The sequence below is a fragment of the Eubalaena glacialis genome, chromosome X, assembly GCF_028564815.1.
Source record: "Eubalaena glacialis isolate mEubGla1 chromosome X, mEubGla1.1.hap2.+ XY, whole genome shotgun sequence".
NCBI classification, from domain to species: Eukaryota; Metazoa; Chordata; class Mammalia; order Artiodactyla; family Balaenidae; genus Eubalaena; species Eubalaena glacialis.
In genome coordinates, this window is record NC_083736.1 from 109,911,168 (window position 1) to 109,928,838 (window position 17,671).

At 45.2% G+C, this 17,671-nt stretch overlaps 1 protein-coding gene across 2 annotated transcripts; it reads left to right on the plus strand.

Moving 5' to 3' along the window:
* The first annotated feature begins 1,318 nt into the window (after positions 1-1,318).
* On the plus strand, positions 1,319-17,210 carry ATP1B4 (ATPase Na+/K+ transporting family member beta 4). Of its 2 annotated transcripts, none has more exons than XM_061178809.1 (8): positions 1,319-1,381; positions 5,235-5,499; positions 9,535-9,663; positions 9,924-10,028; positions 12,839-13,035; positions 13,687-13,743; positions 16,220-16,315; positions 17,049-17,210. In XM_061178809.1, exons 1-8 carry the CDS (start codon positions 1,319-1,321, stop codon positions 17,208-17,210), a joined length of 1,074 nt encoding a protein of 357 aa, XP_061034792.1. The 2 variants fall into 2 exon arrangements, with proteins under 2 accessions (XP_061034792.1, XP_061034793.1); XM_061178810.1 differs by having other exon boundaries at positions 5,235-5,487.
* The last annotated feature ends 461 nt before the right edge of the window (positions 17,211-17,671 follow it).

A 17,671-nucleotide genomic window follows, 5' to 3' on the forward strand; every position in this document is an offset into this window, starting at 1 on the left:
CAGGTTATCCCCTGGAATATATTTTGCTTTTATTAAAATCCAAAAAGAGGAATGAGTTTCTCTTTTCTTTGTCAGTGTTCTCTTTCTCTTCAAATGAGGGTATCGGGGGAGACTCTGGAAGAAAGAATCCTGAGTAATAACGTTCTAATAAATGAAGTCTGTATTTTAAATTAACCACTATTGAAGCTGTCTTCATCAGAAGAGCCTAGGCTTGGCATTATGAATAAATCTGTCTATCTAAGAGGTTGGGCGGGCTTTCTTGGTTATGAATGTGCCCAGAATCTCAGTACCTGCAACATTCTCAGTCACCTGGGTGTAAAGGGGGGGAGGGGATTTGTGAAGGATCTCATATTCCTCCTAGGCCTTTTAGCCACCCAGGCTCCAGTGGGGGTGAACCAAACAAACCAAAAATGCTATACAATGTTCTTGGCTGTTTTTACTAATTTTTCTTTTGTTGGATCCCACATTGGCTTCAGGAGTTATATATGTCTGGGAAACTGACACTGCAAAGTTCTGGCTTGCTCCCTGCCCTGATGCTAAGGGATAAATATAGATCTCAACCACTACAGAAATTTGGCCAGGATTCCAAGGGGTGTGTGTGTGAGGGGTAGTGCTGATGGGGTCATGCTGACATGTACGCTAGAAAAAGGCTTCTTATGTCCAAGATCCTCTTTGGGCAGGGAGGGGCAAAGCAGGAGCCTGGCCTCTAAAATCAGAACGCATAATCCACCTTTAAGGGGCTGGTGGATTGACACAAATAAGGAATATCGTAGGTGGCTTGGTGCGTGTGTGTGGGGAGGTGGGGAGAGCAAAGGGAATCTTTCCTGACACCCTAGATCCTTTTGCATGAGATCAGCCTTATGAAAAAAGAAAGTTATTCTTGGCCAACTCCCCTCACCCCCAACTCTCACCCATGCCCCACCCTCTGCACACACTGATATCCAACTCTCAGTTGAGAAGAACACAACTTAAGATTTCCATTGGGCCCATAGTAGCTCAGGCGCTAGAGAAGAGCAGGGAGTGGGAAGAGACATGAAGTTCGGGGGGGTGAGTCGCTCATCCTCGTGACCCAGAATATCTCCCCCTCCCTGTAATGATGAGCTTGCTTTTCCATAAGGGCTTTCCTTTGATTCAGGGAAGGGGCCAACCAATGAGAGCGGGGCATGTTAGATTATTTTGGGGAAGGGCTCATGCCAGGAGGGTTCACTTTTACTAGGCGCCAAGTATCCCCAGCAACCAGTGTCTCCTGTACCAGCAGAAGCTCCAGAGCTCTCAGCCACTTGCCTGCCTCTGCCGCGTCTTTGCCCACTGAACAGCCATGAGAAGGCAGCTCCGGTCCAGAAGGGCTCCGGCCTTTCCTTACGGTTATCGCTACAGACTTGTGAGTCCCAGGGAGCAGAATATTTTGCTGTCCCTTCTTAGTGGGGTGGGTTGGGGGTTGTATAGGTCGTGGCTTAGGGCTGTTTCTCCTTAAGATGGGCAGGAACAGTGAAGTTTAAGGAAGCCCATTGTTTCAAGCTCGAGCAGTGACTCCCAGTACCCCACTGCACCCTAAATTGCTGGATTGAAAGAGGAAGCCCCTCTTCCTGTGCAACAAACATAAGGGAAGGGGAAGATGCCAGAGAATAAGGGGGCTTCTAAAATTTTTTCGTGGGAGTCTAGAATTTGAACAGACCTTTTGGAGTCTGGGAATAGAGGTTTCATTCCGATAGCAAGAAATTTAGCCAAGAAAGAAGGGAAGGGGAAGAGGAAATGAAAGGCGCTGCCTACCCAGCTGTCTCAGTCGCTTTGGGTGGTAGCTTCTTAGGAACCCAGCTGCTCTTTTCTAAAGCAGAAATTCCAAACGATGGCTAAAAGCATGGAATCCTAGATAGAAGTTGGGAGCAGTCCTAGACATCATCTCTCCAGAACCCCTCATTATGTAAAGGAGGCTGCTGGGGCTCAGAGCACAGGAGTGACTTGCAAGTTACTGGAAGAGCCAAAGTGAGAATGTAAGTTTCCTGACTTCTAATGTTGTGCTCTTTCCATCATATTTGCGGCATGCCACTCCCTAGCCCACTGCCTCCCTGCCTGCCACCCCGCCCTGCCCAACACTCACGCACCCCACCTTCAATGTCACCATTTATCTCCAGGGTGCATTAGAAATTTTTCTGAACCCAAAGCTTCTTTGCGTTTACTTTGCTAGAAATCATGAATATATGCCGCATGCAGTAGTTTTTTTTGCGGGGAGGTATATTCTGAAATCTCCCCCAGAGAGGGTTGTGATCTGGGCCCCAGGAAGAAACAAAGCTTAATCCATTTTTCTTGGGGAATGTCCACTTATATAACCAGGGAGCTAAGTGGAGACTGTCAACAGCCAGCAGAGGAAGACACGAATTCTTCCAACCCCGTATCAACCTGCGGAGGCCTTCTCGTAACTTTCCAGCCACAGTTTGTAGAATCTCTCTTTTGACATCCCCAAAGTCCCTTCCAGGTCTCAGAGCAGTCACAGTCTGTAGGGCATACATAACTATTCCTTACTTGGCATCTTTTCGCTATAATGCTGCTAAAGTGTTGTGTATAATTTCAATTATTTGTCAACTGGTTTGGATTTTAAATGCATCAGGGGATCTTGCTCTTTATAGGGGCTACTTGATCAAATTTAAAAAGAAATTATTTGATGCAGTGAATAATCGGGTGCTAATGTCTCTGACAATTAACCAACTGTTCGAATGTTTACAGGGTGTTAATGCAGGGCACGAATTTATCTTTCGGGTCATGCTGTTTGTTTATATATTTGTTTATATGTTTATATATTTAGAGTGCTCAAAATGGAGCCACCTTCTGCCCTTCAGACTCTTTCCTTTTAGGGCAACACGACGGCCCCAGCACACTCACACACACTGTCACATGAGGGCAGTGCCACTTTAGGAAACTGACAAAAACAGACCCTCTCGTTACCAAAGGATTCCCTACTGGATTCCGTTAAATAGTTAGTTGCACAAAAGTGCCTCTCTTGTACAACGTGAGGTTCTCCTATACCTGGAAGCAGGGGAGAGGGGAAAAGGTATTTGCGGTTCCTGAAGCTCAGGCAGTGTGAGAGCCGTGGGGAAATTAGCTCTGAGAAGGTTAATTCTTCCCGGGAGGGTAAAGCTTTAATGACAAGCCATCTTTAATGGGATTATCGTGAGAGCTCATATCTACAAATAAGATCAGGCTGAGGCCAAAGCCAGCTGCCTCCTCGGTGGAGGGCAGGCAAAGAGGCAACAAGGAGAGAAGAGGACGTTTTCCAGAAAATCTAAAGGGAATATAAATGTCTCCACGTTGAAATGTTACACTTCAAATTCTCTGAGATTCTCAGTTGCGTTAGATTCTCTGGTGGCCATGATGACTACCCACTACAGTCCAAATGAGTGCTGAGGCTAGAGCAGCAAGCTCTGTGAGAGCATTCCCCCAGAGCTCTGGTTCAGGAGTTTTCAGTCAGGCAGTTATCACTGACGTTTGTTCAGTACCCGATGGTTACCTAGCTGCGGGCTCCACGCTGTGGAGAGCCATCAAGGAGTTAGAAAATATGGACCCTGCCCCCGGGTGCTCAGAATGTCATTCTGGAGGTCAAATGGGTACATATGTTCACACACAAGGGAAAGAGATTTAAGAACATTTATTAATCCATTCAGGTTTATTTTCCTAAGCCTTACTCTGTGCGTCCTTGTCAGTTAGAAATCTCTGATTATAAGCACCTCCAGTCTCTGGGGAACACAGACTCTAACACATAAACCACCTCTGCGAAACCGCCTCTAGGCACTTGTGCTCGGTGTGAGAAGCATCATTGTCCAGGGTATCAGGAAGCATGGTTCTGAGACTGTCAGCTCTATCATGACCTTGCTGACTGATTTTGGCTAGATCCTGTCCCCTCTCTGGGCCTCACATGGAGAAGTGAATCTTCAAGGTCCCTGTCAGCGCTGATATGGCACGTGACATAAAGCTGTACATTTGAACAAACTAGAGAGCAATTCAAGAGTGCTTATAATCAAGAGCTAGATAGCGCCGGGCAGACTGAATGCTGAGAGTATAGCCTTGTCACGCTGTATCACTTTTACTGATTCTGAACAATCCAGTTTTCTGACCCTCCCCCCCGGCCATGGCAGCCCTTTTAGCTGAGTGTCCTCTAAATGGCCTTTGAGGAATCAGGCAGGGAGGGGGCAGCACAGAGCCCCTGGCCTCTATCATTTGACACATCCAACCCCAACAGGTGCACAGGCCCCGCCACTCTTCAGATTTGGACAGCGGAGAGAAGGGACGGTGGCCTCAGACCCACAAAGAGCAAAGATCCAACCCTCCAGCCCGTGGCTGGGAGGCATTGGAAATACCATTTGGTGAAGTCTGGGTTTTTCTTTTTTGTTGTTGTTGTTTTTTGTTTGTTTGTTTGTTTAATTTTCTTAGAACCACTCGGAGAAGATTACAGTTTCAGATCTCAAGTAATGGCTGCAATCAGTCAATCAACAAATATGTGCTGAGCATTTACCACGTGCCCAGATTTCTGCCTAGGGTATGGGGTTGGTGGGGGGAAGATGAAGGAAGTATCAGTTGCTGTGCCAGCCCTCAGGTGGTCTGTCCAACCTGCTTAAGGCAGGAGGAGGTTCCATTGTGGGCAACAGTCAGAGAAGCAGCAAGTAACGCCCCCATCTCTTGTTTCTGTTGGGAAGGCAGTCTAAGTTTTGAGGAGGGGTACAGCAGCTGGCCTCTCCTCCTGATGTCTGTCCCAGGCTATTTTTAGCCACAACTTAGGATGGTGAGGTTGAGCAGCTGAAAGTGTACAGAGTGTTAGGACAAAGCTGGCTTGGACTGAGAATTTGCCATCACGGACACAAGTGTCTAAAACTACTCCATCCTCCAGTGTTGAGCTCAGCTCTGCCCTGACAGGCCAGACAAAGTTAAGCGGGAAGCCAAGGCCCCAGGACAGAGTAATGACATGAGCAGTCCTAGGGGAAGAGCCCAAATGCCTGAAGCCGAGAATAAAACTTGCACCTCTATGGAAAGAATATTGGGTCAAAATGGGTCATAGAAAGGATATTTCCTGCAAAAGAACAGAGAGAAAGAAATCTGCCTCTTGTAACAACAGGTATGTTTATGGGTAAGTGGACATCTGAAGCATCTCCAAATATTGAGTCGTTTTGCATTTCTTTTGGCTGGTGGGATGTGCCATTGGAAATTTTCTTCTCCAAAAAGGGGACTGTGTTTTGTCACTGTTTCAGGATGATCAGGATGAAGTGAACCAGAACTACTTAGCAGATGAAGAGGAAGAAGCAGAAGAAGAGGCTCGGGTGATGGTGGTACCTGATTTGGAGGAGGAGGAGGAGGAGGAAGAAGAGGAGGAGAAAGAAGAAGAGGAAAAGGAGGAGGAAGAGAGTCAGGCTCAGGAAACAGGCAGTGCCTGGTGGCGGAAATGGCAGATCGTGAACGAATACCTGTGGGATCCGGAGAAAAGGATGTCTCTGGCCCGAACAGGTCAGAGTTGGAGTAAGTCCCAGTTGTCCCAATGCCCCAGTCGGGTGTCCTTTGCTTTTGGCTTGGTGTCCAGGACTCCTTTACCATACGTTGGATGGGCTTGTCTGCAAAGTTCTCTAGCACTTCATGTAACAGGATCACTGCCTAGGGAAATAATGGGCAGATCTCATCAGAACAAACTCCCAAGTGGGTGAACGAACTTGATTGTATAGCTGAAATACACTGGGCTCAATAGCATTTGCAGTGCAGAGAGACAGTAAGAATGAGTTGAAAAAGTGCAGATTTCTTTGAAGCCCCAGCCCTGTCACTTTCTATCTGTAACTTTGGGCTCATCGTTTATCTTCTCTGAGCCTCAGTTTCCTCACCTGCTAAATGAAGGAAACAGTATCTGCCTTACCTCTCTCACAGGATCAGCCTGAGGCTCCAATAAGATGTTAAAATTGTAAAGTACAAAGTACTATGCAGAAGACTATTCCTAGGATACGAGACCCAAGTCCCTGCTAACCTGACCAAGGGTTTGTACAGCCTCGTCACTTCACCTCGTAATATCAGTGAAGGAGAGCCATGGCTGCCCCTGGCCCCAGCTTGCAGGTGCTTTGTGATCGATCCCATGGCGTATAGAGAGAAATGGGTTAAAGGGATCATGTCTAGCAATTTAAGGCTGAGTCCCCATATTGCTTGATCAATGGCAGAATTGCGGTCCCCAGCATTTCCTCTTTGTACCACATGCTGCCACCACCTTTACTTCACAGCTTCCCCAGCACTCCTCTCCCAGGGTCCTACTCACCTCTTGAACTATTAATGTTGATCCTTCTCAGGAGATTTAGCTTGTGGTAAAATTCACACTCGCCATAGTCTCTCAACATCCCAGGAAAAGAGCAGCTGCTGGTTTGAATTCAGCTAACCCACAGAAGAAAAAAAATAGATAACTCTATGGATAAAATAAGAGTCTCCCAGTGCCAAGGGTCTAGGTTGCTAAAGTCGATGGTCATGCCTTCTAAAGGCCCCTTTGGCTGAGAATTCTCTCCTTTGTAGTTTATGTTTCTAATTCAGCTCAGTCAGGGTGAAACAGCCAGCCCTGCTGCCTGGAATTAGCAAAAGCAGGTGTGGGGCTCTGAACAACACCCACCTCCCTTCACCCCTCTTCAGTTCCCAGCCCCACCCCTGCCCATCCCTCGAACTCTCAACTGGAACAAATGTACCATTCAAGGAACATTCCGACGTTCTGGAAGCTGCAGACAAATGCTGGACACTCACTGGGGCTCCAAAAGGGGGCACAGCTGTTTCTCCCTTGCCTAAAGAGGACTGGAAAAACAGGCCTTGTGAAATGCAAGTGTGATTCTGGGAGAGGGAGCCCTACGTTAACCCTTAAACAGCCAGCCATTGGAACTTAACCAGATGAGCTGATCCCAACTGCGCCTGCGGAGAACAATCCATAGGCCAACAAGTGGGGATGAGGGAGGAAGGTTCAAGTGCCCAGGGAAGATATGGCAGTGGGGACACTGCACGGTAGGCCATATCCAGGCCTTGGGGTAGCGGGTCTAAGGAAAGCCCAGGCTACCCCTGGGCAAAGGGCAAATAGTGATGTTAATGCCTAGGCCGCCACATGCCTTGCTGCCCTCCTGCTTGAGAAGTAGGTGCCACTTAAGCACTTACTAACACTGTCCCAGCCTGGACATCAAAATGACCAACATATTCACCCAGCCTATTATTATATTCTGGGCTTTTCCTCTGATAGCTGGGCAACTTCTATTCTTAGGAGCTTTATGTTATTTTATTGGGTACTGACAAGAACTGTATGAGGTAGTAATATTATTATCCCCATTTTACAGATGCAGAAACTGAGGCTTAGAGAGGGTAAGTAACTTATCTAAAGTCACACAGTTAATAAAGTGGCAGTACTGGGATTCAAACCCAGGTTGGATGAACACTGGAGTTCATTCTCTTGCCAGAACATCATGCTGTCTTCATGAACTCTAGCAATGAGCAAGGCCCTGATGGATAGGGCCTCAGGACCTGATGGGGTGTTTTAGTGGAAGGACTGAAGAGTTGGGATCGTGGGTACCTAGTCTATTCAAGATATAATGGTCTATCCAAGCTTGGGTGGGGCATTCAGGAGAAAACTCTGGATTACCTAGAGGAGCAGCCCAAGTAAAACTTGGACATTTGGAGCAGAAAGGGTTGGAGGGATCAGTGGGTTCAGGTGGGTACGGTGCTTGGTTTTGCCGGGGGCAGGGGGTGGTGTAGCTGAGACAGTTAGCCTATCACAGACTCCAGGGCACAGACTCCTGGGCAAAGCTGAGGGGACTCCTTGCTAGTGCCGTTCTCCCATCTACAGCTTCCTGGCCACACATCCTGGGCAAGAAGGAAGATGTCTCCAGGAGAATGTACCTGTATTCTATTGCTTTCCTCTCATCCATGAAACTGAGCCTTCTGGTCCCCCAGGATGGCTCCAGCTGTTGATCGGTTCCCAGGATGGGGATGGGGGTAAAGGGATGGAGGAGGAGTCACAGGGCACATCCCATCAGGACAGCAGGCGGGCAGCAGCCAAGTATCACAGGCACACGAGGTGCTGCTGTTTCTTCTCCAGGGACTCCAACTGAATCAATGTGTTCATATTCCAGCTCTGCTTTAGCTCATCTTATAAAACATAAAGGTTCACTTCTAGTTAGATTACTAAGAATTTTTTTCTCCTTTTCCCTACTCCTTTTTTTCTTTTTTTTCTTTTTGGTTCATTTTATTTGGTTCATGGTTCAACTTAAAAATTAATATTTGGATTTGGTTTCGGGTACAGCAAAGTTATGTGGTTTGTTCCGGTTTCTGGTTCATGATTCAGTTCAAATCTGTAGCTCCGACATCATGTCACTGCTGTGAGCGGAGCTAGATATTATTTTCTGAGAGAGCCCCAAAGAGGACTTGAAAGAGCTTCTCAGCAGCAATCTCATGCTCATTCACTCATTCTGTGCTGCCTAATCCTGGGGCAAACCTAGTGCTAATCCAGCCCACAGAGGAAGAATTCACACAACTGTGCTTCTGGTCCTATGGCAATAATAAGATTAATAATAACAATGATGAAGACTGCCACTTACAGAGCACTTAGTATATGCCAGGCTCTGTGCTATGCTATTTACATGCATTATTCAATGTTAAGAAGTAAGTACTATTATTATCCTCATTTTACAGATGAGGAAATTGAGGCCCAGAGAGGTAAATAGCATGTCTAAGATTAAACAGTTAGGAAGTGGTAGAGTCAGGACAAGATGTAAGGAAAGGCCGAATTTCAAATATTGTTAGGGATATTGATCAGAATATGAGGTAAGTGCTGAACTTATCCCCATTTTACCTGCGAGGAATCGGGGGTGCCAGGAGATTCTATAACTTATAGCTCACAGGTTGAGCTCACAGGTAGCAGGTGTCAGTGATTAAGTACAGTTTGCCCCTCTTCCCTTCCCCATCCTGCGTTAGTGTTCTTTTTGGAAAGCAGAGTCGCTTAGAATTTTGCCAAAGATGAAGAAGATTTGAAATACGTAAAGTGAAACCTCACTTTGCCTTCATTAGAGGCACATCCAGTGGAAACGAATCAAAGGTTTGAATTATAGGCTATGTGAAAAGAAATGCTGTTTTCATCACTTGCAAATACATGTAATCACTGGAACCAAGCTGCTAGGACTCTTTAGGGCACCTACTTTAATGAATAGCGAAGAATGATTTGTACTTAGGACATCAACCATTGCCCAGAGGACTCCCAAGCAATTTGCCCTCTGCAGTACTTTAAACTCCACTCCCCTGTAATCTTGTTCACGGTCATCATTTGCTCAGCAAGCCCTTCCATCGGAGATGCTGTAAAGGTAAACTGCAATCAGACCTCTGACGCAATTCTCACCAATTTCAAATTGGTGAAATCTGAATAAGCAAGGACATACTGAATCTGGGGAGTTTTAAAAAAGCCATGTCACGTGTTTGGGTTGGTTCTGGTTCATGAGTTCAAATGCAGAGGCAGGGCTTGTTGGCCAGCACTGACCACCCTCATCTGTGATTGTTCTGCAGGCCTGATCTTAGTCATTTACTTCTTCTTCTATGCTTCCCTGGCCGCTGTGATCACCCTCTGCATGTACACGCTATTTCTGACCATCAGTCCTTACATGCCGACCTTCACTGAGAGGGTGAAGCCTCCTGGTGAGTGCCCAAATACCCTGTGCTGTCAGAACTTGCTGGACAGAAATCTGCTTGCACAGCATGTTCAGCTTCAATTAACTTTGGCTCTTCCCGGTAATGACTTAGGGATTCAATTATTAAGAGTAAAAGTAAAATGGTACTTGGCAAATTATGGTCCTTTTCATTTTGATTGCCTGGGGGGAAATGGTTTCATGGGAATCGATACAAAAAAATTATCCCAAGAATGGGTTAATATATCCAAGACCTGTTTTCATTGCCAGGAGTTATGATCAGACCCTTCGCCCATAGCCTTAACTTCAACTTCAACGTTTCTGAACCTGACACTTGGCAGCATTATGTGATTAGTCTAAATGGCTTTCTCCAGGGTAAGTTCCTCTGAATGGTGAGAATCTCTTTGGAAAGGTGATGGGTGGGAACTCAAAATTCAAAATTCACTTGGCTCAGAAATCCCAGTCTTACTAGCACTGCCCATTCTGCTGAAAGCATATAAGCCAGTAAGATGATAAGTTCATTGGGGCAGAGAGCTTGTTTTCTCTTCCTGAACACCCTATAGCACCTAGTGATGTCCCGGGCACATCCAGATGGCTCAATAATGATCAATTATAAAAGATAATTCGAGGGGGAGGTAGTGGTGAGAAAAGAAGAGTGTTCTCCAGAACAGGAAGATTCTTGCCTCCTATGTTTTCTCAAGGTAAGAGAATTCATTTCTTGGAGATGATCCATCTTAAAGGAGGAGAACAAGGGTCTTCATTTAAATAGCAGTCCAAAAGGGAGTTAGAGGAAGAATCTCTGGGTGGCACTCACTCCAACATTTTGACAGCAAGTGTTTTCTATAGCGTCATCAGATACATTTTCAGGGGCGAATGAATGGCTTTCTGAGAAGCCCTTACACAGGGCGAAAACTGAGGTAGCAGCTTGGTTAAGGTTAAACACAGAGCACACAGTCTCTGTATTTATCCAGCTATCAAAGAGTAGCCCCCATGGGTTTATTGCACCTATTATTTGTGGAAAAAAGCCAGGTTTGGTTTTCCTGGCCTGGCTGAAGTGGGGTGATGGGGGTGGCCAACAGAATGTGCACTGAATTAAGAGGATTCTCTTATGTGATAGGAAGTGTTATTTAAATGTGTAAATGTTGTCACTGAACTTTAACCCTGCATAGCAGAGTCTATCGTCCCCATTGGGGGAACTGAGGCTCAGAAAGGAGAAGAAATGTGATCAAAGTCTCCCAGTAGCGGTAGTGTTTAAATTTAAACCCTTGTTTGTGTTCTCGACACCCTTGCTACTCAAAGTGTGACCCAGGGACCAGCAGCATCAGCATCACTTGGGAGTTGGTTGGAAAGGCAGAATCTCAGGCTCCACCCAGACCTGCTGAATGGGGATCCGCAGGTGATCTGTATGTCCATTAAAGCTCGAGAAGTTCTGCTTTTCATAATTCTTTGCTGCTGCCATATGACCAGGAGTTAGAAACTCAGCTTTGTATTGGTAATGCTCAGTGTCATCTTGGTTAAGTCTGAGCTTCAGATTCCTCACCTGTAAAATTAGAGGGGCTGGGTTCTTTTTGAATCCATGAAGTTCCACTTTCAGCTCCCAAAAATGTTTTGGGCATCATAGCCAGCACAATATCTTCTTTTCTTTCAAAATGTTTGTGAGCTATTGCAAATGTACTGCCAGAATCTCTGCTGAGGAAATTCCTCTGAGAAGGTAGTAGATTCAGAAATATCAATGCTGACCTGATGACACAGGTGGGGAACATTAGGAAAAGCGTTGGGTTTTTTAGTTCCTAAGTGTAGATAACATGCCCTGTTAAAAAGGAACACATCTCTGAAATAGACATCCCAGAGTATCAATTTCATTCCCATGAGGACAGGGATTTTGCAATAAGGGTCATGTCCATGTCACAGTATTTTTAATGGAACTACCTCAAGAGAAACAAGGAGCACATGATTAGAGCTTCTATTTAGAAAGTGTTATTTGAACATAGTTTACTCTAAAAAAGAGAGAGAGAGAGAGAGAGAGATTAAAACAAAACCTTGAGTTGAATGTAGCTTTGTCAAAGGAAAAATAAAGGCTTAGCCATAATTAGAATAGATTTAAAATTCCCAGTTGCTTCTAATATCAAACTCAAGTCACAATCTGTTTAGATGAGGATCCAGCAATACGTTTGGAGTTTTAACGCCGGTGGATCGTAGGTGCACAATCTCCTCTAAAAAACTGGGCTACTTGGAACATGAATGCATGGGGGCTGAATCTAACAGGACTAACTGGATTCCATCATTTAGAACCAAACTGGAAATAAAGCAATAATTTCTAAAGTCCAGTTCTCTGGCATCTAGTAGCCCAAAGAGTCAGCTCACAGATAGCCCTTTTCAGCTCTCTCCCTGATATATGTACCTTGGACACATGTTAAATTCCATCCAGTGTAAAGGGACACTAACTCTGAGTGCCTCAGGTCTCAGTAGACAAGATCTCACCCCCTCACCCTCTCAGTGGAGACCCCTATGGTTGTCATTGTGTTCTGTCTTTCAACCTAAGCTTCTATTTTGCAGTGCTAGCTTCCCTCTGTAAAGAATGAGGAGCTGGTTATCTCCTCCTCTTCGTCCTCCCCCTTCCTCCGTCCCACAGCACACACTTTTCACTGTCTTGCATCCGGTGCCTCTCGTTGACCTCAAAGAGAGATGTTTCCTAGGCCGAACTTAAAGAGATTTAACCCAGGGGCTTTGCCTCCTTATATATGCCATGCCTTGACATGATTCAATCCTTCTTCCAAAATCCATCTACTACGTTGCCTATTCCTCTCCCAGAAGTAGAAAAGGCAGCCCTCCAAGTTTACAATTCACCGTATCGGAAAAGAAATAATGAAAAATAGAGAAAAGTTATAAAGCGATAAACATACAATCCAGAGACAGATATCGAAGAAGTTCAAGGGAATGAAAAGCAAGGGGACAGGCAATCAAAGTGGGCTGAGGGGACCAGCCCAGAAGGCTTCTTGGAGGGATGTTGCTGATGAAGGGCCTTGGGCACCTGATGCCAGGTCACAGGCCCTAGGACAAACTGAGTGGGCTTTCAGAGGAACACAAGCAAGCTGGAGAAAGGAAACTAGGGAAGAGAACTACTGAAAACATGACCTTCCTCTGTAGTACCTATCTAACATGACCCTTTGCCACCCACACTTTAGGTTATAATGACAGTCTTCAAGAGGAAATGAATGTAGATTGCCCCCCGGGCCAATATTTCATCCAAGATGGTGATGAGGATGAGGACAAGAAGGCCTGCCAATTTAAGCGCTCCTTCCTGAAGAACTGCTCTGGCCTGGAGGACCCTACTTTTGGCTACTCTACTGGACAGCCCTGCATCCTTCTAAAGATGAACCGGGTATATTGGCCCTTGTCACTCTGGCTATGATAAGCGGATGAGTTGGGTAGGAGGGCTCTGGCCACTCCATTTCTCTTGGGCTCTGTCTTCATACACTGTAAGTTTGGCCATTTTTACCAAGAGCATCACTAATACAAACAACCAGACAAACCTACCAAGCAATAATTCCTTTTCTCCCTGAACACGTTCTATTTTGATTCTTCTCCAGCACCCCTAAACCTTTGATGCTCTGTCAGGAATGAGATCTTGAGCTGTTTGGAACAGGGGACTGACATGGGGGTGGCATGGGGGACAATTCTTATATCACAAGAAATGCATTTTCCTTCTCTCCTGCCATGCCTCAGGTGTGGCAGAGCCTTACCAGGCACACTCCTCTTGACCCAGTACGTTCTTTACATTTTCAGGGTAATCCTGCTGCAGTTACCACTGTATGAATATCAGGCACAAATAAAATAAGAAGTAAGCTGAGCTGAGCAGCTCTGAAGATACTTTGCATTTTCTGCTTTCTGTAACATTTCTGAGAGGGCAAAAAAGATCAAGTTTATGCCTAAAGAAAGGACAACTCAAGGGGGATTTAGAAAAGCCGTATTTTTACTGTCAAATCTGTTTTGGTTTTTGTTTTTTAAAAAAACGCTGGTTTTCTTTTGCTAGATTGTTGGCTTTCGTCCTGAGCCTGGAGACCCTGTGAAGGTTTCCTGCAAAGTTCAGGTAAAGTGCCTTTTTGAGTAGGTACTGTTAGCACATCTGTTTCATGCGAAAGGGTGGGTCATCCCTTCCAAGGGGTTTACCATGGATGGTTGCCTAAGGGTTAGGGAAAGGGTTAATCTTTTCATAACTACACCTCCATTTATACCTTCGGGCCTCCCTGTTTCCAGAAAGCATTCCATTCATGTGTATTCGTGTGTGTAGTGTTTGTGTGTGTGTGTGTGTGCTGATTTATACCTGTGAAAGCCAAAGACTGAACCTCAGCTAAGGGCCACGGCGGGAAACAACAATGTGCCAAGTCATTAACGGGAATTCTGTTTACACTTTTGCTTTTAGCTCTAATTACTTGTTTCTTTGAACTAAACAAGCAGCTTTCATTAGAGTCATTAGTCCCTGCTTTTAAAACTGATTTCACAAAAGAAAAGCAAGGGAATGATATCACAAAAGTTAGGTAGTGTTTGTGGAAAGACAGGCTCTGATCTGTTTCTTAACTTGGGTGGAGGTCTTCAGGGGTCAATTTTGTGTGTGTGTGTGTGTGTGTGTGTGTGTGTGTGTGTGTGTGTAGCCTCCATACTCTGACATATTTTACAATATAACATATATAGCAATACAAAAATAAAATAAATAAATAAATAAAACTGATTTCACTTTTTGCAGCAATGACCAGTGGCACTGGGTGTTGCAATAACAAATGACTACAAGGGAAGTATAAACAGAACTCCATTAATATGCTAATTAACTGTCCTTCAAGGGACCGTTAACTCCTATCTCATCTGTGCCAATTAGCTCCTTTGTAGGAAAAAGCCTACAAAGATCTTGGGTTTGCTGGGGTTTGTTTCTTAAAGCTGGCAGTAGCTCCCTCCTGTTTGGTAACATCTACTACACCCCCAGTCCTGGACAGTTGTCTTGCAAATGTGTGAAGCCGGGTAACCCCATTCTCAGTACCAGAAATGCCGCTCAAAACTCCAGTCTTGATTGTGGCAGATCAGAAAGCAGCAAAAGGCAGCATTTATTCAGTCAATAGTTCACATTCAGCAAGGATTTATGGATCACTTATTAAGTACCAGGTACTTTGCTAGGTGTTGGGGGGTGCCAAGATAAATAAGATTCTGTCTCTGAAATCAGGGCCATCAAGTAATACAGGTGCTATGAAAGGTGCAGTGGGGACATTAAAGAGGGAAAGGTTAGTTCCACATGAGAGGTGGTGACACTGCAGTTGAGCTTTGAAAGGTCAGGCAGTGCTTGCTAGGTGAACAAGGTAGGAAGGACATTCATTCTGGTCACATATACGTGAGCATGTATAAACATACACACGTGTGAGGTGTGACTGCAAACCGGTGGAATTGATTCCACACACCATTCACAAAAAAATGAATTTCATTACTTTTTACAAGAATATATAAATAAACCATAAAGACGAACTCAGTCTTAAACCAGCATATTAATTAATTGGATTGAGTCCTGCTTATAGTTCCCTAGTGGAAGCCATGCATTTTTCAGCTTACATCGAACCTTGCTGAGAACTGTCCTTTAAAAAAAAAAAAAGAAACACTGAGTCATTATACATTGTATAATAATCAACACTGGTCAAATCCACACCCACTTGTGGAAATCAAGCATGATGAGGTAATTATTAGAATAAATTAAGGAGAGCTCAGTTTATACTAAGAGCCATTATACTATATCGATACAAGTAATCACATGACCCGAGTGAGTGATTCGCTAGTAGTGATGCACTATTTGTCCCCTAGTAACCTCTAGACCTCTGCTATTTAGGGCAAGCCTAACGCATGGGCAGAATGGGCAGTCCCCTACCTGACATGATATGATGAGGGTAGACTTGTTTATTTAATCATTTCCCCCCTTGCTTATCCTCCTGACCCCACCTCCTGTAACTAAGCACCTCAGAGAATGTGGTCAGAGACATGCACTTAGGTGAGCCAACTACAGGCTGTGTCCCTATGCATCAGGTCCCTGTGCACCGGGTCTGACCTCAACCAGAAATGAGCGCACCGTGTGCACGTTGTTGTGGAGTGGGATTTACTAGGCATGTTCCAACTTACACCTGCCTCAGCTCCAAAGTCCAAGACTGGGTACCAGGACCAGTGTGATTCTTTGGAGAGGGGCTGGCATGGTAGGCCCTCTTGCCAGAGCAACGCTGGGTACTGCAAGCCCTTTGGAGCCCTTCTGCCTGGGTCCCCTAGGAGCCAGCATAGAGCCATACTGAGAACCTTCAGCCTCCGTGGTCTGGGCCTTCTATTCAGTGTTCTTTGCACTGAAAAGCCAAAGCACAGTCTCTCCCTGAAAACACTCCTCTGGGGATAAGTCTGGGCTGAGCTATGCCCCATTCTGCTTTCATGGTCTTCCTGAGACAGTTGTGGGTCACACAGTGATTTCACCTGGGACACAGGCCCCTTTAGCTCAGGCTCCATCTCACTGAGTGACCCGGCACCTGATATGTACTTGCTTTTACTTACAGAGAGGTGATGAAAACGACATCCGATCCATCAATTACTACCCAGAGTCGGCTTCTTTTGACCTCCGTTACTACCCTTACTATGGCAAACTGACTCACGTAAGTCTGTATTCCCTTCAGTCTTTGCTGTCAGAAAGGGCTCAGAGACAAAGGAAGGGCTGGCTGGGATCTATGAGAATTAGGGAGCAGCAGGTAGTAGCAAAGGGGTGAATAGCTGCTGGCCCAGACTAGGAGTTCCCTCTACCAATTCCTATCCCAATCGCTCCTTTCCAAATCTGAAGGAATCTCAGACATGGTCTGGCCTAACTCCTTCAGTTTACAGATGGAGAAATTAGGGTTCAGAGAGAGGAAGTGACTTGCCCAAGGTCACATAGCTAATTAGTGGCAGAGCCAGGAGCAGACAAATCACTTGCCATTGCACTAAATTATGCCCAAATAATCACTTTCCTGTTTCTCCCACTTAGAGCCTTGGGGCAGTGAAAACTTCATCTCCAGCATGGAGACTTGATAAGTACTAGTTCTGGTTTGATTCATGGTCTGATATCCAGAAAATCATATCACGCTGAGCTAGAATTGGTTTTCCCCAGAGGACAATCAGACAACTGACACTGACTTATGGGAGAAATGTGTCATTTCTCCACTGTCCCAGGGCAGAGAGAGCATGTCAGTTGCTTTAGCCATTTGTGACTTGGCATCATGGGATTTACTCAGTTCCTTTTGTGGAGGTTGTTCCATCCTCCTGCACTGATTATCCGATCACTTCCATCCTATTGCCCTCCCCTACATACCCTCCCCTCCTCACACTTAGAGTTCATTGTTCTTCCACCTACAGGTTAACTACACCTCCCCGCTGGTGGCAATGCACTTTACAGATGTAGTGAAGAACCAAGCGGTGCCTGTGCAGTGCCAACTGAAGGGCAAAGGCATCATAAATGATGTCATCAATGATCGTTTTGTGGGTAGGGTAATCTTTACTCTGAACATAGAAACCTAAGAACTTCAGGGGGCCACTCCCACCAGTTCTGTTTCTGTTTTATTTCATGTTACCCTGGTAGCACCTGAATTCTTTTTCTTCAGTTGGGACACAGCCAAGTGGACACCTGAGACAGCAGATCATCTTTCCTTGCCTTTGACATATGTTCGAAATGGCATTGTGGGAGCTATTTGATTTTTAAAGGTAGTCTCTCCTGATGACAAATAGCTTATATTAATTTCCTTTTCTCCCACTTAAAACTAAAACCCATTCTTGCTGCTAGAAGTCTCATTGTAGTGTAACATAGTATCTGATAAAATTCACAATAGCCATGAAGGAGAATTTCCATAATGATTATAAATTCATCATGTTTTCTAAAAATTTGTTGTTTTTAGAGGTGAGATTCCTCCCAACCAGGCTGATAACTAACCATTTTTGTTAACCTGCCTGGCAAGGTCCTTCCCTGAGAATCACCAACCAGA